Source organism: Neovison vison, chromosome 5, assembly GCF_020171115.1.
Source record: "Neovison vison isolate M4711 chromosome 5, ASM_NN_V1, whole genome shotgun sequence".
Lineage (NCBI taxonomy): Eukaryota > Metazoa > Chordata > Mammalia > Carnivora > Mustelidae > Neogale > Neogale vison.
The window spans coordinates 89,651,763-89,673,518 of NC_058095.1; the positions used below are offsets into that span (position 1 = coordinate 89,651,763).

The following is a 21,756-nucleotide window of genomic DNA, read 5'->3' on the forward strand; positions in this document are numbered from 1 at the left end:
ACAGGTTAGAACAGTTTCATGCCATTGGAGAGTGTTAGGCACAACGTAAGATGTCTAACGTTTCTGATGGCAAATGAAGCAAAATCTCAAATTTAGAAACCAACATGATTTCTTTATCTTGGGAAGTAAAAGGAAGGTTAAGGTCCCAAGATTCTATTTATTTGTAAATTATGCAAAATGAGAGTCATTTTTTTCCCAAAGAAGTTTAATGGGAAACAACTTGGTGATAGCTCACGTAGCAATTAAATGAAAGTTCTATACTCTTCGGGGTATTCTAAAACCATACAACTTTGGGTCAATTTCAGATAGATGTTAATATTCACAATACATTTTCAAAAGTTCTGAAGGCCCTTGACTGTGACACTTTATTTTTATAATCATTTGCACAAAATCCCACATGTTGACAGTAATCGGCATTAGCGAGAACGTGTGAAGGCTGCTTCAGCACTTCTTAACAGATGGCCTTCTCCATTCATTTTCTTCTCTAGGCAAACATGCTGAAGACATATTTGGTGAGCTGTTTAATGAGGCTAACAACTTCTACATCAGAGCAAATTCTCTTCAAGACAGAATTGATCGTCTTGCTGTCAAAGTTACCCAGCTGGATTCAACAGTGGAAGAGGGTAAGTAATTGCATGAAAGCAATGAGCTAGAAGTGATGTTGACAAGACGGTAGTCATTAATTGCAGTGTAATCACTGCTTTTTCCTTGGGGTAGTGTGCTGATATTTCATCTTGTCCTTTCTAGAGGAATATTGCGGGGTGGGGGGCACAATATTGGGTAAGATAGTAATTAAAGAGTCTTATCTTGTCTACCTCTTAAATACCTTCAATACTCTTTTTTTAAAAATATACACATATAGTATTTGTTTTAAAGGATTCTTTGAATATTTTTGCTATTAGAAACCCTAGTTTATGTCATTGGTGGTTCTTTTAAAGATACTTTCTTACTTAAAAATCACAGTCACTCCAAAAATGTGGTTAGGATAAGAGGGAGGGTGGTACTTACACAGCATGACTGAGGGAAGGCATGAAGGCATCCGCCTGCTACCCTTGTTGGGGTTGATGCCTATAAATAATCATGGTGATCTGCGATTTACCGTCTCAATAAATAGCATTTACTGATGGCTTTTAGGCGTCATGGTTGTAAAATGAAGTTAATACTGGTAAGTACTGTGTAGGTAACTGGTAATAATTTTGAGGATAGACCCTGAAATTGTGACAGTTTCAATAAAATGAAAATTCAGCAATTCCTTTTTAAAGATTTCCCTTTCTGTATCTTTTGGATGAGAGACTGAGATTACACTAGAAAAAAATATGTAAAAATAAAGTACAATATACAGCATTTCATATTTCTTTGAGAAAAATGTTCAGATTAACAATTATTTTTACCTTTTTGTAGTAGTTTTGATTTCTCTTATTGTAGTAAAATGATCTTAGTATCTGATTTTTCTACTAGACTTACAATAGTTGTATTAATGAAAAAACTGGAAGTTTTTTTCTTTTTTAAAATGTAGTGTTTTAGGGAATTCATCCCTCATCATTTAAAAAAATATATTTACTCATGTTCAGGTCTTTTTCAAAGGTCAATATTAAATTCGTGAATTAGAAATTGGACAAAAATGTAGAGCATTGAATTTTAATATCCCTTATGAACATTCTTTAATCTGATTTTTAAGATTTGTTTTATTCAAAAAAGTAAAACCTTGGCTAGCTATTTGGCCTATTCCGATAAGAAATTTTAGCATCTTAAGCCAGTCATTCATTTTTCACCTTGGTATCACAAATGATTTTTAGTATTTACTCATCTTCCTTCAGTTTCTTTGTGGGATCTTGTAATTGGAATACCAGTGATAAACCTTGTGCTTGAAAAGGTTAACCTGTACACTAGAGTTCATAAGATTTTACACTGTATCTCATATCCTTAAAATTCCGTCCAATCAAGATTTACCTGATTACTGTCTTTGGCGTGGATTTTATAGTAGAAAAAAACATGTGACCAAGTTAGGAAATCTTTGTTCTATTTTGAGTTTGCCCTTTTTTGCTGGGTGATCTTGGAAGAGTTACTTAATACCCACCTCTCAGCTCTGTTGGTCAGGTCGGTTAATGGACCATGTTGCCTAATTAAAAAGTGTCTGTCAAGGTTAGATGAGTTAATACATGAGATGTAAAGTGTTGCACAGACATAAGAAGTAAGTATTATCAGCACTGATTTTCTTACCGCTGAGTGTAGTTTAAATTTGGCTCCTTAATTTCTAGGACTATACATATTTTGAAAAACCTTGCCATCGTTCCTTAATGTCAGTGTCAGGAAAACTTCATGCGTTTTTTACATTTGCATTTTTTTTTTTTTGCAGACGTATTTTTTACATGTATTATATTCAACTGGTATTAACTGAATATTTTTTTCCTCCAGGATACCCAAACCTTTGTATTTACATACCTGTTATGCTCAACTATATTTCTGTGTGGTTTCTGAAAAACACTATTATAAAGAATGATGTTCTAATATTAGGTTCAAAGAAATAATTAGATCACTACAGAAGGAGAAAAGACGTGATCCGTCTTCATTTTATAGGACAGCTTTATTTACAAGAGGGAAGGAATATACATGCTATTTAAGTGTAGTTTTAAATGAACAGTATAAACATGATTTTGTTATTCTAGAATCATAAGTCCTACTTATGATTGTGTCTCAAATGATACTCATTGCTGAACAGTTAAAATATTTCTATATAACTCAATCTGGGGGACTTTTTTCTAAATAGTGTCACTACAGGATATCAACATGAAAAAAGCTTTCAAAAGTTCCACAGTCCAAGACCAGCAGGTGGTTTCAAAGAACAGCATTCCTAATCCTGTTGCTGATATTTACAACCAGAGCGATAAGCCACCTCCTCTGAATATTCTTACACCGTACAGGTATGGCTTCATACATTCCCAGTGCCTTTTTAGTCTAGATAAGCTGAGAGAGGAGATCAGTGCTGTGGACGTATTTTTTTCAGACTTTGAAAGTAATTGCAGGTATTATATACAACGAAATCAGTTCCTAGTACAGAATTGTTAAAGGTTTCGAATTTCAAAATAGAGATTAACTCACCAAGAGAAGTGTGAGCTCTAATGTTAGCTTTGGTAGATATCTATAGTAGATAGCTACTTTTGTAGATACCTGAGTGTAGATATCTGAAGTAGAATTTTGTTACTCTAGAATCAGAAATTCTACTTATGATTATGTCTCAAATGACACTCATTGCTGAACAGTTAAATATTTCTATATAACTCAACCTGGGGGACTTTTTTCTAAATAGTGTCACTACAGGATATCAACTTTCAAAAGTTCCACAGTCCAAGTAGTTATAAAATTACACATTGTATAATGTAGTGTATGGTTATGTTGTTCCTCATATTCAAAGTCAGTTTTAAAGGAACTGCGTAATTCATTTATCATGCAGCGAAATACCTGTCTCAGCATTTCAGCGTTGAGAGACTTTTGTCACTTAATTCAGAAAAATGCATGCTGCAGCTAGGGATTCTTAAAGAGTGAATAATACAGTCAACAAATTTACCTGTTACTGTAAAATGGTAAATTATCAGGACCAGACTTTCCAGAAAAAGAATGGAAAATCGGTGGTGGAAAAAGTTAATATTAAGCAATTGAAAATACTTGTTAAAAACACCTCTCCTACCTCTTACCACGTTAGTGTTTTCTTTCCATATTTTGTCACCTTCTTTCCCATCTCCCTTTTCCATATGCCTTCTCATTGTCCTTCATCGTACAGCTTATTCTTCTCCCACCTTTGCCCTCCAGGTAAGCTCATTCCCGCAGCCTCTGATGAGCACAGGCTGTGTGGTAGAGGGTGTCCTGACGGCCCCCAGGACTAGCTCCACTGGATAACAGACTCCCTTTACCACTGAATGGGTTCTCTCTTTCTGGTGCCGCCATCTTGGGCCTTTGGTTCTTTTCAAGGAGTGCTCAGAGTATATTTGGTCTGAATTCCTGTTCCTTCTCAGGATCCAAAGGAGATGTTTGGACCCCCCCTCTATTGCAGCCCTGCTAATAAAGCTAATAAAGCCCTGTGCCTCATCTCATTTTACATTCTTTTCTTAAGCACAGACAGAAAGATTCTCTCAAAAAAAAAAAAAAAAATCAATAGAAATCCCATGGAAACTATGATGGAAAAGGGCCAATGGGCCACAGTTTCCTACGAAACATGTATGCTTTTCTGGAAGTTTTGGCAAACTCATCTAAAAATTAATAATCTATATGAATACTAGTATTGTAAGTCTGATGTTTTACCTTACAATTTCACTTTCATTCAATAGGCATATTGGGGGGTGGCAATTTCAGATTTATTTAGCACTAGAAGCCACAAGGGCAGGCCTGTTAAAACTGTCCTAAGACACCTCACTAAATAATCCTGTTCCAAAGGAAAAAGCTTAGAAAACTTAGTGGGCCACTTATCTTTGATGAATTGAGATCATGATTAGCTACTTGTGGTGATAGAAAAATTTTAATTTTATAAAAAAAGAAGTAACTTTCATAGATATTGTATGTGTATATTCAGTTTTATGGAAAATAAAAATGTCTTTAACTCTTTAATAGTGTGTTTAAGAGTAACAGTGCTAAAAATTTAAATGTACTATTTGACAATAAATATTTGAGGTATATAAAACACTAAGGACAGTTTTAATATGAATATGAGAGCATGACTTGAAAATGAATTATTTGGTTGCTATCAACACCGGGCATTCCTGCTTATGTTCTTATGTTGAGATTAATATTTGCTCACTGACATGAGCTACTGCCTTCATTAAAGTATTAGCTCCCTCTTTTAAAAAAAAAAGTATGCATTTTATATGTCTTAAATTTTGTAACAAATTACTATTGAGTTTTTCTCTATCTTCATTCCATTTGGAAGGCCTGGCATCTTTGGGAGACTCTCTTTTTCACAGTAATGTTGTTAATAAAATCTCTGTAATGGAGGTCTCCTATCAGTTAGGAAATTTGGAAAGGAAAAAGAAGGATTTCAAGTCATCATAGATGAAAGTGTAAAGCAACTTGCCATTTAGTGATTTTCAGACCGTCGATTGGGCCAGAGTAGCCCCCAGAGGAACCTGGGCCATAGTTTGTGAGGACGAGAAACTCCCAGAACATGGCATAGCAGGAGCATCAGGGAAGGGCAGGCAGGATTTCCCCCTGGGCTTGTTCAGTTAGTTTGCATTTACTGTTGGGGCATAAACTCTTTCTTATACTCATCTCACTGTGCCTCATCTCATTTTGCTTTTCTTTGGGCCTTAAATGACTTACTGAAACCCTGACTTGAAATGTAAATGCTCTGCTTCCTCCTGAAGGTAGTCTATAGGCCAGATCCTTTTTTAAAGCATTAGCCTTAGAGGGCATTTAGTTCATGTCATGATTATTTTGAGCTTTACTTTTTTTTTTTTTAATATTTTATTTATTTATCAGAAAGAGAGAGGGGGGTAGAGAGCGAGCACAGGCAGACAGAATGGCAGGCAGAGGCAGAGGGAGAAGCAGGCTCCCTGCCGAGCAAGGAGCCCGATGTGGGACTCGATCCCAGGACACTGGGATCATGACCTGAGCTGAAGGCAGCTGCTTAACCAACTGAGCCACCCAGGCGTCCTGAGCTTTACTTTTGATTTATATTACAACTTGGGATTTGCATTGGTTTTATGATAGATGAATAATTATATAAATCCTTGAAATAGTCTTTAGACCACAGTGGTTGTGGCAAGACTTCAAAGAGCAGTGTCACCATTGAATTCTCTTTGTGAGTTACTTCCACTCCCATCACACTTAGTATGCTGGGAACTAGTTTTTGCTTCTTTCCGAATTGAGTAGATGTTGGGCCAGCATACTTACTAATAAAAAGAAAAAGGGACAGCGTACTTACTAATTTTTATCCTAATAATATGGAAGCTCCAGAGTAGAGGTGAGTATCTGTACACATCGAGAACCCATTCATCTCCCTCTTAAGATCCCCCTTAAGATGGCCCCTCTTAAAATAAACAAAACGTTTCCTGAAATAATTGAGGTATCAGATATCATTGTTTATGAGCCATATTGTGATTTTGAGGCACTTTTATACTTAAGTCTAAATTAGCCAGAGTACTTTTTATGTGATTATTCTAGAAAAAGTTGCTAATCTTTCATGTTCACCTTTTTTTTTACTTCAAATGAGGAGATCAGAGAGAATGTGTAGGACAGTCAAAATGCCTCATGCAGATGTTATCATCTCTTGAGTTAAATAGAGTGAATATTCACCCCACAGGAAAATGTCTAACAACCTCTTCTCCCCACCCCTGACTTGTGATACATTGATTTACAGAGATGATAAAAAGGATGGGCTGAAGTTCTACACTGATCCTTCCTATTTCTTTGACCTTTGGAAAGAAAAAATGCTGCAGGACACAGAGGACAAAAGGAAGGAGAAGAGGCGTCAGAAGGTAAATAATTCTAGTATGGGAACTCACAAATCGACGTTGAAATGAGATCCTGGTTTAGAAATAAGTCAATAAGTCCTTTATGCAAATGCAAATGGTTGGTATGTTGAATTTAGTGCAGAAGTAGAGGTTGTATTTTTTTTTTTTTTAGAGGTTGTATTTTTTACATAATGATACTGACAATTCAGTCTAACACAGTAATACTGTTTTTCAGTAAATACTTTCTGATTTGTTCCCTAAACTTGCTTTGCTTTGATAGAAGTAGTGACTAGAACTTTTGTTTGTAACCATGTTTTACAACTCTTCTCCTGCTCTTTAAATTTCACAAAGCAGCCAACATTTCGTATCAGATATAATGACCTGCTCTCATCTCTTTATTTTTTTTTTTTAAGATTTTATTTATTTATTTGACAGAGAGAGATCACAAATAGGCAGAGAGGCAGGCAGAGAGAGAGAGGAGGAAGCAGGCTCCCTGCTGAGCAGAGAGCCCGATGCGGGACTTGATCCCAGGACCCTGAGATCATGACCTGAGCCGAAGGCAGCGGCTTAACCCACTGAGCCACCCAGGCGCCCACCTGCTCTCATCTCTTTAAAGCATTCTCAGTTGGTGCATTGCCACCTCGCTGTAATTAACACCTTGATGAGATGTTCATATTGGATTGAAAGGCATGTGTGATCTGTATATTTAGGGCATAGTATTTACCAAACAATGAGATTCCTTTCAGTGAGGTGTAATAGGCAGTCAACTTGTAAATCTGAAGGTTGATGACCACATTATGACCACATAATCACATTATGTGATTCTCTTGGAAGAGAATAATCTTACTTTTGGAAGAATAATCATGCTTTGCTCAAGGACTACCCCTTTAGGGCCCAGAGATTAGACTTAACCTACTGAGAGTTAATTCTCCAAAGGCAAATATTTGTCAAGACTTTTATATGTAAACTGTGTTTTTAAAAAGCAAGCGCCTGGTTTGCTTGACAAATCTTAGAGTGCTTTCTTTTAAGACAAAATCTTAGCATGTTGTGGGGTAGTGGCCTTAATGTTTGGAGGCTTCTAGATGTACTGGAACCATAGAAGCCACAGTTTGGGATGGAAGAGAATTTAAGATTTGAAAACGGGATTTAAGAAAGGGAATATGGAGCAGTTTACAGACTACAAGGGTAAGGTGTTCCCACTGAAGTCCAGGAAAGAATTCCAAAGGTTGGTTATTCATGCTCTCTCCTTGTGCTGTGGGTGGAGAGATGAATGGGAAAATCTTGGAAGGGCTGCTGAGTGTTGAAGTTGGAAAGTGTCCAAGTGAAGAAAGTATTAAGTATTTAAATGAAAAAAAAAAAAACAAACTGATCCTGGTCTCTTGACGGGAAAAGAAACAAACTATCTCAAGGCCCATTGGTCCCTACACCTTTTTACACTAACAGGAATTTAAGGGTATTTTCCTTTAAAACATGCCTGTCCTTTTAAGTGGTCTTCTAGGTTTCCCTTCTCAGTGATACTTTTGGCAAAAATATCTGAGTTTTTTAGTGGTGTTCTTCAGGGGAAACAGTCTTAGTGTATGGGTGATTATCATGTCTTCAAAATTACAGCATTTCCTTGACTGTTTTGTCTCATTACACATTCCTCCAACACATAACATTCTGATAAGAGTTTCTTATTCACTTATATAATAATGTTTCTTGAATGCCTTCTACATGCTGGATAAACAGTGGTGAAGAAGGATTATCACCCTCATGGAGATTACAATGTAGTGGGGGAAACAAACATTAAGTAATCATGCAGCCCGCTGGAAATCATAAAGAGGGAAAGAATTTTGAAAATTCTAGCACGAAATCTTGTATTATGTAGGAATAGAAAATGAGACCAGTTAATCCTTTGTTTCCCAGGATTTCCGAAAAACAGGTTACTTTCAGTTTGGAGCTGAAAATTCTCTCTGAAGGAAAAATTAGTTTAGAAAATTTGGGGATGAGAAATCCATTGTTTCTGAACTTCATTTCCTGGTTTAAAAAACATCTTTTAAATGATGCAAGTAAATATGTAGTTGTAAGTGTGTAGTTCCAGTGCCTAGTAAATGTTGTGAAGGGAAAGTACAGTGTGCAGTGAGTGGATGAAGTGACAAGGTGTGTGTGTGTGGGGGTGACATCGCAAATGAGGTGGTGTCATTCACTGAGCTCCAGCAGTGGGGAGTTAGAAGTCCGCTAAGCAGAGTCTGCGTCAGTGCATATGTGTGCGCGTGTGTGTGCGCGTGTCTCTGTGCATGCATGATCATGAGCCGGGATGCTGGAGGAGTTGGGGCAGAGGAGGTGCGGGGAGCTTCCAAATTGAGGAGCATTAGAGGTGGAGGCAGCTAGGATCGTCCCGGGCTAGGAGACAGTTGGATACATTCCAGGGGCTTTAATGGAAGCCAGTGTAGTTGGAATACAAACACACGACTGTGAACACTTGGTCACAGTCGGTTTGTGCATACGTGTGTTTGTGTGTGTGTGTTTGTGTGTCTCGTGTGCATGATGATGAGTGGATTTGGAGGCTAAACCACTGTAAGGAAAGTCGTAGATGATCATAACACTTGATCTAAACACATCCGCATACGTCTTTTAAAAAGTAAGGGTGACAGTTACTGATGACTACAGTGGTTCTTAATCAGGAGGTATGTTGAAATCCATTGAACTCTCCCTCCTTTTGGTCTCTACAAGTATACGGGCAATGCATGCTGGTTGTAAAACGCTCATGTTACACTGAAGTGAATACATTAGTGTAGAAAATTTGAGGATAAGATTTTCCTTTCCCAGGTGTCACCAATCATTAGGAGTAATTCTGTACATTTTTAGACGTTTTAAAAAGCATTCATAAATATATGCATACACTTCACAAAGCACTTTTATATGCATAGAATGGTACCACACCCGATGTCTACTCAAGCACATGCAGACATATGCATATATTGACATAATTAAAGATGTCCTGTGTTCTTTTTAATAGTTGTGTAGTACTCAAAGGTGTGCATGCTACGTTAACTGTTCACTCCTTACTGTGTTAGGACATACTTTGGTTGCTTGTGAAGAGTTGCTCAATAGGACTATGGTACTATAAGTCTTCTGGGTAAACTTCTAGAAGACAAATAATGAGCTTTAAATTTTGAAAGATACCATCAAATTGCCCCCTGACCATTAAAAGACTGAACCAGTTTACACTCTTAAAACAGACTTCTTCCAGACCTGCATATCATTATTATTTTCTTTTGAAGGACTCATCCCTCCCCCACGAAAATCTCATTTGCACTACATACCTTTTCATATCTTTATTAACTATTTATACATGTTCTGTGAATTCCATGTTCACATCATCTGCCAGCTTCGTCCGGGCACCCACCGTGAATCATCAGCCACCCTTTCACAGGACCTGCCTTCCCCCTTCTAATCTGTTCTCCACAACCTGGAGGATCTTCTCAGATTGCTTCAGCAGTGTGTCAGCCCCTCCCTTCTCACCTTTGATAGTTTCCCATTGCCCTTGGGATAAAGAACAACACCTCTGACCCCGCCTATAAGGTCTGGCTTACCTTTGAGATCTCTGGAGCCTTTCCCCCTAATTGCCCATGTACCTTCTTTCATTCCTCCTAATGTGCTGCTGTCCTCAGAGCTGGCTCACATTCTATCCACTCTGCCTATGCACCCGCCCTGCTCCTTTGCAGAATGATGCCTGCTCACATGACGGGGCTAGTCTCGGCCATTCCCTGACTTCCAGATGAGGTGCCATTCACTGTACGATGCATTTATGTTTTACCATATTTTATACCTGGACATTGTTTGTGTCTTTTTCTGGGCCTCTCACACTGGACCGCAAGCTCCACTGAGGCAGATTCCTTGTCTTTTTGATTGTCTGCTGTTTGTATCCTCAGCGCCTGACCCGGTGCGTAAGCTCACCTGGGTCTGATCACTTAGCGCTCATGTGTCTTCTCTAAAGCCATGTGCGGGAGTTCTTTAACAGGAGTCTAGGAGTTAAAAGCACATAGTTCTCATCTTTAAAGACCATGACCTCTTACTTGGGAATTATGAAAAACACATACACATGTAGCAGTAACTGTCCTCACCTTTGGAGAAACACCTGTGTAGGACCAAAGTTTTTACTGGATACATTTTTGCTGGCAAAGTAGGGCTGGAGCAGACTGATTCTCAGTATGGTAAGGTAAGTTCTTAGCATGTTTTTGTTCCATGTTAAGCTAGTTGCAGGATTAGCTTAAATATTCTGTAATAATCTTATTAGAAACTGGCAATAGAGTATTTTGAGTTACTTTGTGAAAGATGATTGCATGTTAACCATCAGTCAAAAGTGTGTAGTGGTAGGACGTGATTTGTCTGTATCTCAGACACTTATCTTTATCATTCAGATCTAAAAGATCTAGTACATTAAAACAAGCTAAAAGCCTAATAAGGTGCGAACTCTTTACCAGAAATGATGGTAAGCAGTTCCTGGAGTTAGCTGCTGCAGAGTAGCTTCTGTTTATTTAGGTTAAATGGTTAAGTATCAGTTACTGCTGCTGGGTCTATGTCAGGTAAGAGAATGTATACTGTGTCCGAATTTTTCAGAACGTTTGTGTGATCTGAAATGGGAATGTCTCTTGTCTGTGTGCCGGGCTTGTTTCCCGTTCATTACAACTGCATTTAACCTGCTCTTTTCCTTTCCCTTCTGTCTCGGCATGCTTACTTTCTCTTCCTGCACATCAGGAGCAAAAGCGTATAGATGGCACAACCCGGGAGGTGAAAAAGGTTAGGAAGGCCAGAAACAGGCGCCAGGAGTGGAGTATGATGGCATATGACAAAGAGCTTAGACCCGACAACAGGCTGTCTCAGAGTGTGTACCACGGAGCGTCTTCCGAGGGATCCCTGTCCCCAGACACTAGGTGTGTGTGCGTGTGTTGTAGAAAGCCTCTGTGTAGTAAATTGGTTTTATTATATGTTGGAAACGCACCAGTGTCTTTGGTGTTTATATGGCCCATGATATGTTGCAAAAACTTTCCTTAAAAATTAACTATATGTATTTTTTTTGACTTTGAAATAATACTTGAAAGTGGTTTCATTGTACGTTGGGTTACTTTGTATGATTTTCCATTGCTCTAACTCGTTTATTGTTCCATTAACCTAGATGTAGTGTTTTTAACACTGATGCTATATTTGGGCTTAATAACTGCCAATGTCTTACATTTTTAATGATCGTTTACTCCTTTCTCTCCCTCTTTAGCTTAGAATGTTGAATTTCTTTTGCCACGTGATAGCTAAAAATAATTAGGTAGTAATTGATGTGCCTAAGACAGAACTTCAGTATTTTTTCTGGAAACCTTTTCTAAGAGTGATGAGCCAACGAGTTAGTTATTTCTTCAGTTTACTAATCTTATGTATTCTAATTTCAGGAGAAGAATTCTGTTGGAGTTACTTTAAGAATTTGTAAGCATTTAAATAAAAATATTCCTTGCAGGGGTGAATGATGTGGTCGCTAAACCACATTTGTTGCAAAAGGGACTCTCGGAACAACAGAGTCTCACTAGTCAGTTAATACTTCGGCTTTAATTTCCCGACTCTGCTTGTGTAAGGTCGGGGTCTCCCACTGGTCAGAAGCCTCAGAGTTTTCCATCACCATTTCAGAATTTGAACAGAGAATTCTTATATGACTCAAGAATGTTTCAAAAACAGCAACAACCTGTACCTTACATTATATCTGTGTCCTTTTTTCTTAATTTTTCTCTCTATAACCTCCGTGTCTAGCACAGACTCTGCACACAGAAGATAGTTCATATTTGGTACTTTACCACGCCCAGAAATATGCCCACCTCGGAAGGGCTGTCAGTCACTGGTTGGCTATGCTAGAAGATAAGTTCTAGGCAGTTTTTCTGTACAAGCTGTTATCTGTTCAGTACTCAAGAATTATTGGAGATGTAACTGAGCATTCACCTCAGGTGTGAATCTCTATGTCCATTTATGTCCACAGAAAATAATAATGATGATTCAAATTTGCTCACAGGTCTTCGGGTGAGGAGGGGTACTTGAATATTATAGATAGCCCCCAGGGTGCTCCCTCCCAAGTAATTTGATTGTGATTATTTACTCATGTTAAACATATACTTTATTTTATAATGCTCCATATATATTCTTCTTTCAGTAGGTACAGGTGGAAAAATGAGTTTTTTTAATCCCTCAGTTGAATGTTTGCTGTTCGTTCTAGCATCTGAGATTCACTTGTGATTGTTCGGTATAAAATCAATGATTACTAAGATCATTTAGTATTCTGCTTTTGTATTTATGTTGTTTAGATAGATCTTCATTTCTTTTATTTTTCAGAACACAAATCCTATTTCCTGTGGCCTCTTAATCTGTAACAGATAATAGATTAAAGTTCATCATTGTACTTGGATTCTATCCCTTAATTTAGAATCTTTTGTTTTTTATTTTACTGAAGTATATCAGTTTTTTTCTTACTGTAAAGTAAGAGGAACTTCTAATATTTGGAAGTTACAGAGAAAAATAAAAATCTTATCCATAATCCCATCACCCAGAGAAACCACTGTTTGCTTTTTAGTGTATTTCTTTCTTTGGTCATTTTTCTGTACATATATATGTTTTTCTCTTACAAAATTGAAATCATGCTCTATGTTTTTTATTTGTTGACTTTTGTTATTTCATATTTATGTCTTAAGCATTATTTAGAAACATGGTCTTTAGTGGAGTTAAATCTAATATCAGATTCCATGGCATGTATATGATCTCTTCATGTAAGTAATCTGTTTGAACCCAATCCACATACACTAACGATAAAGTTTTGCTTTCTCTGTAAATCAGGAATGGTTTGATTGTAAGCATAAATTTAGAATGAGAATGGACATGCTTGCCTATTGCTCTCTCTCGCCATTATCTGGAGATGTGAGAACTCCAGCGCAAGTGTCCTTGTGCTCTCCCCTCCTGTCCTACGCCCTGTGCTGCAGCTGACGACCCACCTGTCCACCCACCTGTCCACCAAAAGACCCCAGGGGAGTCTTATGATTCTCCCACCGAGTCTCCACTGCCTACACTTACTTCCCTTCCTCCGTTTTCCATGTGATCTTCACTCTTACCAATGTTCTTTTCTGCGACAGATAATCAGTGCTGATCATGACACTTCAGCTTCATCCCACTCATCTCCACGTTGGTACAGCATCTTCTGTGGGTGACTGCTACCTTCCTATGGGACTGTCTGTCCCCCCAGCAGGCTCCCGACTCCCCACCTCTCCTCCAGCCCGCTGGTGCCCCCCTCACCGAGCAGCCCTCGAGCCCACCCTTCCCCCGAGCCCTTCCCTCTAGAGCCCTCCTGCTGAAGTTCTGGTCCTCGGATGCTCACTGCCTGCTCCTTACTCCCTTCTCCACTGGTCCTCCCCTTTCTCAGGCTCCACTGGGGCTCTTTCACAGAGCCACTTTACTGAGGTAGGACTCTGAGTCCCGCCACAGTGTTTACAATCTCTGGCTCCTCCTCTCGTCAGAAGCACTCTGTATTTTGCTAGATAACTTTGTCTCCTTGAGAAAGTCGTACACAATCTGTGACATAGGCACACGGAGTCAAGCGCACGTCACCAGTGACTCGAGAGTTTTAGGTATTTGTGTTTTTAAAATGCGTTAAACCTAAAGCTAGGTCAGATCTTCTCCCATTAAAAATTTTTAATTTTAAATATTTCCAACTCCCTTGCATAGTTTGCATAGTTCAGGAGACATACCCCTAGCCACACCATAATCTAGAATTTATACTGCAATTAAGGAGGGAAAAAGTGAGTTACCAGTTATTATTGTACTGCAATCCAGCAAGAAAAAAAAGCAAACAACAACAACAACAACAACAAAAACAAAACAAAAAACAACAACAAAGCAGGCTCTTGTCATTTAGGACAGTTTTCTCTGCTGTGTGATGCTCCGGTTAGGGAAGCTACTGCCTGAGTTTCAAAGATGGAAACTTGGTTGGTGTCTTCCCCACCCTGTCCCCTCCTTCCCCAATGTGTGTTTGCCTGTTTCCTCCAGAGAGAGAGACACAAGCTGACCCCTCACAGAAGCCAGCAAATACATGTGAGAAGAGTAAGGACAAGAAGAGAGGAGTGGGAGAGAAGGAAAATGGGCATTGAGTTCATGAGTGACGCCAAGGAGCTGGCGCAGGCAGGGGGCGCCACCGAGGATGCAGTGCCCAGAGGGTTCGTCACCTTGCTCTCCGGGACCCCAGCCTCAGCTTGCCCGCCCTGCTTTGGCTGCCCTGACAGTTCGCGCATCTCCAGAGCTGGCCTGTAGCCCGGGCCAGGGACACGCCACTGTCCTTACTAATACCTAGGTGGCCGCCACCCTCACAGGCCACGCTCCCTCCAGGCCTCCTCGTCCCGCTGGCATCGTGGCCCCCGCATCTTCCCAGGCTCTGCTCATCTAATACCACATCTCCATTCCTTCCAGAGTGTCACGCTCTGCCGTGCAAAGAAAAGAAGCCCTTTCCACACTGCACCGCGCGCTCTCTCTCTTTTGGCTAAATACAGTCCTTCTGTTTAAGAAAACTACAACCCACTGAATTGCATTCTTGATTTCTTCCGCTCTTCTTACTGTTCATATTTATCCAGCTCACCTGCCATTTTATAATATCTAATTATATGCTGTCAGTTCCATCGCCACTGAAATCCTCTGTCTTAGGCCTTGTGTTTTAATGAAATGGAATTTGCCTTGTAGCCTTCTCTCTTAGAGAAAAAGCACGCTGAAATATTGCGAAAATGGGGCTCTGTTGTCTCCTGCTTGCCGATCTGTCTGACTTATCCACTTCAGCGCGGGGACCCTGAAGCCACGTAACACTGGGGCTTGCTGCTAAAGTAGTTGTTTTGTTGTTGCTCGGAAGCTCTCACGGGGCTGGACCGAGTCCAGAGTGAAGGAAATCAGTGTGTGATTTCTGTATATTGGCAAAGTTATTATTAACATAATATGCTTATGGCTGCTGCGGGGAATCTTTTTAACTGAATTGGACTTTCTCCTCCCCGCCCCTTTCCTGAACATCAGGTCGCATGCATCCGATGTCACGGATTACTCTTACCCAGCGACTCCCAACCACTCTCTGCACCCGCAGCCCGTGACCCCTTCTTACGCAGCCGGGGATGCGCCACCACACGGGCCAGCAAGCCAGGCCCCCGAGCATGAGTACCGACCCCCCTCTGCCTCGGCGCGGCACATGGCCCTAAACAGGCCCCAGCAGCCACCGCCGCCACCCCCACCACAGGCCGCAGAGGGGTCCCAGGCCTCCGCACCCATGGCACCGGCGGACTACGGGTAACTCGAGACTCCTGTCCTCTACCTCTGTTTGCTGTCATGTTGGAGTTTGCTATGTGTGGTCTAAAACTTTCTGCTGAATAATCATCCCTTAGGGGCCAGATGTGGCCAAGGATCCCTGGATTTAGATAGTACCAGTCATGACCAAGTCTGTGTTGAAATATTCCAGTGTCACTCTGGTTCCCTTTTTCTTACAGATGGGTCTCAGGTTTGTGTCTGTATTCATGTATACACACACTCCCTCATAAGTGCTTTGAGGTGTGTGTGAAGGCATTGCTAAGCCAAGGCACTGAGAAAGGATGAAGTGCTGCTTTTGTGAACCTGTCCCAAGCCCTCAGGTCTCTGTATATATGTTCTGGGTGAACCACAGACAGTTCCTGTCACAAGTGACAAAACTCTCCAGGGCTGCCCTCCAGGAGCCCCTGCTTATACTTGGCCATAGGTGACTATACCCTCTCTTGATCTGTTGATGTGCAGACCTCCTACCCTCAGGCCCTTTTGTTTTCTGTCACTTGAGTAAAATCCAAACAGCTCCTAAAGAAAGAGCCCTGTGGTCACGTCTTTATTAACGTAAGCACTCACCTTTATTTGATAGGCTGCCTTTTGTCCTCTCTTTTCTGAATTAACTGTAATCTTTAAAGGGTTCACCCCTCCAGGATAGTACCTAGGAAAGCTGAATGTGTCTTTCCATTAACGTGTGTGTTCTTCAGTCCATAGCAGTGTGTGTCACCTTCTAAATGTATGTCCCTCTGCTTTCAGAGGTTCTCTTCCATTGTTTTGCCTAAAGGGTCCCCAGAGTGTGGGAGTGCCCAGAGAGTGAAGCCCTAATTAAAGATCTGGCAAAGAGAGGGTCTGTGGTCCAGTAGGATTAAGTGGACTTCTTAGGCGTAGGACTTTTCAAAGATTTTTTATATTCTAATGGGCCTTGCGGGCTTGAGGAATTTCCATGGGGATGAGGTATAAAATACAGAGTTTTCCAAATCTGACTGACCACAGGACCCTTGTAAGACAAGTTTGCGAGCCACCCATCTTTGATGCCCACTATGAAGGATAAATTTGAATTGCTGTTCATAACCTTTGCAGTCAACTGTTTTATTTTAGCCTTCCACAGAAAGTTACTTTTTAAAAAGATTTATTTATGTATTTGAGAGAGAGAAAAAAAGACAATGCAAGTGGAGGATGGGGGATGGGCAGAGGGAGGAGAGAGAGAATCTTAAGCAGATTCCACGATGAGCATGGAGCCCCATATAGGGGCTCATTCTTAGGACCCTGAGACCAGCGTTTTCTTTCTGGCTCATTTGTGTAGGTGAATTTCATCATAGTGAATAATGTAGACATGTAAAAATGACTGGCCCAAAGTGCGGATGTTTGCATCCTGCAGTGTTTCAAGTGCAGAGGACGGTATATATTGGGTTTGGGGGAGGCCTCTGAATTGGACATGTTCGTGGCTCTGTCACTGTTGTAATGACTCCGTGTGTTTCATCTCTTTGTCAGGATGCTGCCAGCACAGATAATTGAGTATTACAACCCCTCAGGACCTCCTCCTCCACCACCACCCCCCATGATTCCTTCAGCACAAACTGCTTTCGTCAGCCCCCTCCAGATCCCCATGCAGCCCCCCTTCCCTGCCTCTGCCGGCTCCTCCTATGCCACTCCTCCTCACCCTCCCACCGCTGGGCTCGTGGTCACAGCCCCACCACCTCCAGGCCCACCGCCTCCTCCACCGGGCCCTCCTGGTGCAGGCTCTTCTCGCTCATCCTCCCCGATGCATGGCCCCCCTGCAGCTGAGGCGAAGCGTCCAGAGACAGCACAGCCACCCATAAGTGATGCTCGAAGTGATCTTCTTGCTGCCATTCGAATGGGTAAGTGAGCGCCTCAAACACAGCGTTCCTTTTAGAAAGAGACTTCTTTATGACTCTAACCAGCTACAGCCTAGTCTTCTTCAAATGACTGCTCTCTCCACTGAACTGTTTTTTAGAATAGGGTTAAAGGACGCTTGTTTGAGTTTGTTTTCTTAACAGGAGACCTGTTCTTGCCAGTGCAAGATAAATACACAATAATAAAGTATTGAGAGAATTTGGGAAAGCTGTACTTGATTAGAAATAGATAATAAAGATGATCATTGGTTAACTGGGTCTTTTCTCTGTATTCTACTGCAGGGGTAAATGTCTAAGTGAAAGAAAGTGAGCTCTTAGCAATGATTGAGTTATTTTTAAAAACCTAAGCTATGTCCTAGACTTCCCATATTTTTAGCTTGATGCGCGAAGCCAATAAGTTTTTCAGCATGTATTTAGCAACAAGATTCTTTTGTCGGCTAAAAGCCCTACACTGAACCCCAGAGCATGAGACATACAGAAATAGAGCCTCTCTGATCAAATCAGGATGGAGGAGCCCAGACGCTCACCCGTTCTGGCATCCCCTCAGCACCACACGTTAACCATCTGTTCCACCCGTTTATTCTCAGCCCTGGGGCACAGCCCAGGCCGGGTGAGGGTCACTGACAGGATGCACAGATGTCCTAGAAGCTTCTCATTCAGTGGGGAGCTGCACCATCTCTTGGTCACAGGCTTGTTGTTTCCGTCTGGAAGGGATTGAGAAAGGCGGCACTGACGTCCTTTGCAGGACAGCTGGGACATTACTGTCTCTGCTTTTGGCTTGAGTGCCCCCAATCAGACCCGAGTGTGGCACCCGAGCCCAGCCTTCTCATATGTCTCCAACGTCATTGACACACTTTGATTTTGTCAAGAAAAGAAGTCCCAGAGCTATGCGACCTCACTGATAACAAACTTAGGGTCATAGTAGGACAGTGTTCTTGTTTTTGGATACCTGTTAGCCCCATCCAATAAGAGTGATCACATAACCAGGATCTAATCATGAGGAAGCCTCTAAGAAGCCCACATCAAGGGACAGTCTACCTGTGTTCTTAAAAAATGTCAAGATCAGAGACCACAAAGACTGAAGAACTGCCCAGATTAAGGGACATTAATGAAAGATGACAGTATCATTGGTATTCCCATGTTGGATCCCAGGCCTGGTGAAAACTTTCTGCTGCTTTTAAGTCTACTGGCAAAATTTATATAATATTTATAAAAGAGATGGTAGTATTGTATTTATGCTCATAGTATGATTTTGATCATTGTGTTTCAGGAATTACACATTAAGTATTTTAGGGCCAAAGGAACGTTACATGCTACTTATTCCCAGGTGATCCAGAAAAAAGTGTGTGTGTGTATGACCAAGAATGATAAAGGTTGCTTTAAAAAAAAAAAAGTGGTCATATGTTATCAGTTGGGGAACCTGGGTATAGTTTTTATGGGAATTTTTTTTTTAACTTGTCTTTCTTTTGGTGGAGAGAAGGGCAGAGAGAGAGAATCTTAGCAGGCTCCATGCCCAGCATGAAGCCCATCTCTGGGCTCTATCCCACAACTGTGAGATCATGAGATCACTCAGCCAAAATTGAATCAGTTGCTTAACCAACTGCACCACCCAGGTGCCCCATTTTTCTACTAGTCTTACAGGGAGGGACTCTATAAAATCTGAAATTGTTGCAAAAGAAAAATTAAAGAATTAACTTTAAATTATCTGTCACCTACTGTTACTTAATAAGAAAGTAGATGATTGTATTTTATATTCATTTTTAGAAGTAATTGGTGAAACACAGATCTCCCTTACCTCCCAGCACTAATCAAAAGCTATTAGCATAAAATGCTCCTTTCCAAGCCTTTGGATTACAGCAATGTCCAGGAAATTGTTCATGATAGAAGAAGTGCTCCATGTTTGTAGGTTCCAATATGGTAGCCACTAGGCACAATAAATTTATCCTTAATCAGCCACGTGTAGTGGCTACTCTAGTGGAAGGTGCAGGCCAGAATTTTCTTTCATGATGTTCAAGTGCACTGGAATAAAGCACATTTCTACAAACAGTGTCAACGACTTTGAGTGCCTTTTTTTTTTTTTTTTTTTTTTGGTCGTGACACTTCGATTTCCCAAGATTTCTCACTTCAGGTTTACAAAACTTTTTACCTTTGGGGGTGGAGAGGGGGTGGTAAGGCTAAATAGACTTCCTAGTTTGTTTTCCTTAATTTGGAGCAAGCAGAGCAATTTAATTCTCCTTCCGGGTTGTGTCCCTAGGAATTCAGTTGAAAAAGGTGCAAGAACAGCGCGAGCAAGAGGCCAAGCGGGAGCCGGTCGGGAACGACGTGGCCACTATTCTGTCCAGACGCATCGCCGTGGAGTACAGCGATTCCGACGACGACTCAGAGTTCGACGAGAACGACTGGTCCGACTGAGGCGGCGCACATGCGCAGCAGGGCCACCAGGGGCCACTTGTCGGAAATGTATTGAAAAATTTAAGTGGTCCCAACACCCACATAGTGGTATTATAATCCTGTAGCGTAGCAACTTTTGTATTAATAATGTGATATTGCTTTTGCACATCCAAAAATTCTGGGTTTTTTCAGTATTTACTGTGTAATACTTAAGTGCCACTAAACATAGCAAATTGTGCTGCACCCGAGGAAATACGCTGTAACTATCGCATTGTCCTGAAAACAGCCTCTTGCTTCCTTTTTCTTGGCCACGAGAGTACTTCGTGCAGTTTGGGTCTCCTCTTCCTGATCACTGTAATTCCGCAGACTTGCCGTGTGTTTGTGAAGCTGCCTGGTGTTAGGTCTTTGCAAGATTAACGACCATGTGTCAGAGTGACGTCTTCCAGTCAGTGATACCGTTTCACGCTTTCTGTTCGTTTGTTTCTAACGTGTTTCCCAAGAAGTTGGCTCTAGGGGAAAGATTTAACCAGTCAGGGGCATCAAACGTTGCTGCTTCCCGTTCCTTAGCCCGGCCGCCCGTGTGTGAATCGGAACGTTCCGTGAGATGCTTTCGTTCCCGTGGCACGCTCTGGTGAAACGTGAACTTGGAAGGCCCTTCCAGGGCAGGGTTCCCTGCGGGCGCTCCCTTGCTGGATGGTTGGCGGTGATTCCGGAGGGGGCTCCAGCGGCTGCGCGGTCACGAGTACGGAGAACAGGGTGCTTGCTCTTCCTTCCGGGGCCCTCGGGGCTGACCCTGGGAGCCCCTGAGTCCCTAGAGCCCCGGGGGTCCAGCCGGCCGGCACAACACGGTGGGCGGGGGGGGGGGGGGCGAACCGGTGCGGAGGAGCCCCTCACCCCGGCCTCTCCTGGAGCCGCGTCCTAAGTTCCCACTCCTCAGCGCGCTCCGGAGAGCACGCCCCGCGCCCCACGCTCCGCGCCCCTCGCCCCACTTGGCCTGAATTTCACAAAGCTTAGATTGTAGGTGGAAGTAGATGCTGACAGCTATGCGCTTTTCCTGGTGCTGTGGCCAGATTAGGGATCCATCACCCAAGCAGGGCCTCGGCCCTACTCCTAGAAGCACACGGTTCTCTTTTCTCACGGTGTCGTCGGCACGTTCAACTGTAAAAAGTACCTCAGATTAGACGAGGCGTGTAGCTGTTCCAGATCACGTTCCCTTCACCGCAGCGCTTCCTGCTGCGCTCCCCACACGGCAGTTCGGAGACCGCCGGGCTTTACCTTCCTGGCGAAAGCGGAGCCGCGGAAGGCTCACGGCTGGCAGCCCGGCTCGTGTCATTTTGGGAGGAAGGGTAGCTGCTTGTTCAGAATCCGTAAACGCCCCCAGGCTTCGACTGTAGACACGACTTCACAAATACACTGAGACACTTCACTTCCTAGGGATTGTCACCTACGTGCAGCATTTCAAACGGACCGGTTATTTGTGACTCTCAGTCATGGTGAAGGAGGCTTCAGCTCAAAGCAGTTGTCTGGTTCATGGTAGTCGTCTAAACAGCGCCATGGCCAGTGGATTTTTGTTAATGAGCCCTCCTGAGGACTTCAGCGGGGACCCCAAACCACGTCCATGTGTCCCCTAGTGGACACCGATTTGGCTTATGGACGGTCATCAGATAAAGCCCATCGTTGGGTTTTAGTCACATAGATTTTGAAACTCTGAAAAGCCTAATGTCTGC

The 21,756-nt window shown here is 41.9% G+C and overlaps 1 protein-coding gene across 3 annotated transcripts in view; it reads left to right on the top strand.

The window, feature by feature from the left end:
• Positions 1 to 20,884, top strand: part of WASF3 (WASP family member 3) — a 136,307-nt gene extending 115,423 nt beyond the window's left edge. For 2 of the 3 annotated variants that reach the window (XM_044249467.1, XM_044249468.1), the window contains exons 4-10: positions 489 to 623; positions 2,768 to 2,921; positions 6,347 to 6,464; positions 11,181 to 11,356; positions 15,495 to 15,761; positions 17,256 to 17,623; positions 19,893 to 20,884. In XM_044249467.1, the coding sequence (XP_044105402.1) occupies positions 489 to 623; positions 2,768 to 2,921; positions 6,347 to 6,464; positions 11,181 to 11,356; positions 15,495 to 15,761; positions 17,256 to 17,623; positions 19,893 to 20,050 (1,376 nt within the window). In that variant the 3' untranslated portion in view covers positions 20,051 to 20,884. Of the gene's footprint in view, positions 1 to 488; positions 624 to 2,767; positions 2,922 to 6,346; positions 6,465 to 11,180; positions 11,357 to 14,489; positions 14,657 to 15,494; positions 15,762 to 17,255; positions 17,624 to 19,892 lie in introns of all 3 variants that reach the window. The other variant, XM_044249469.1, reaches the window with a different exon arrangement.
• Positions 20,885 to 21,756: the final 872 nt, after the last annotated feature.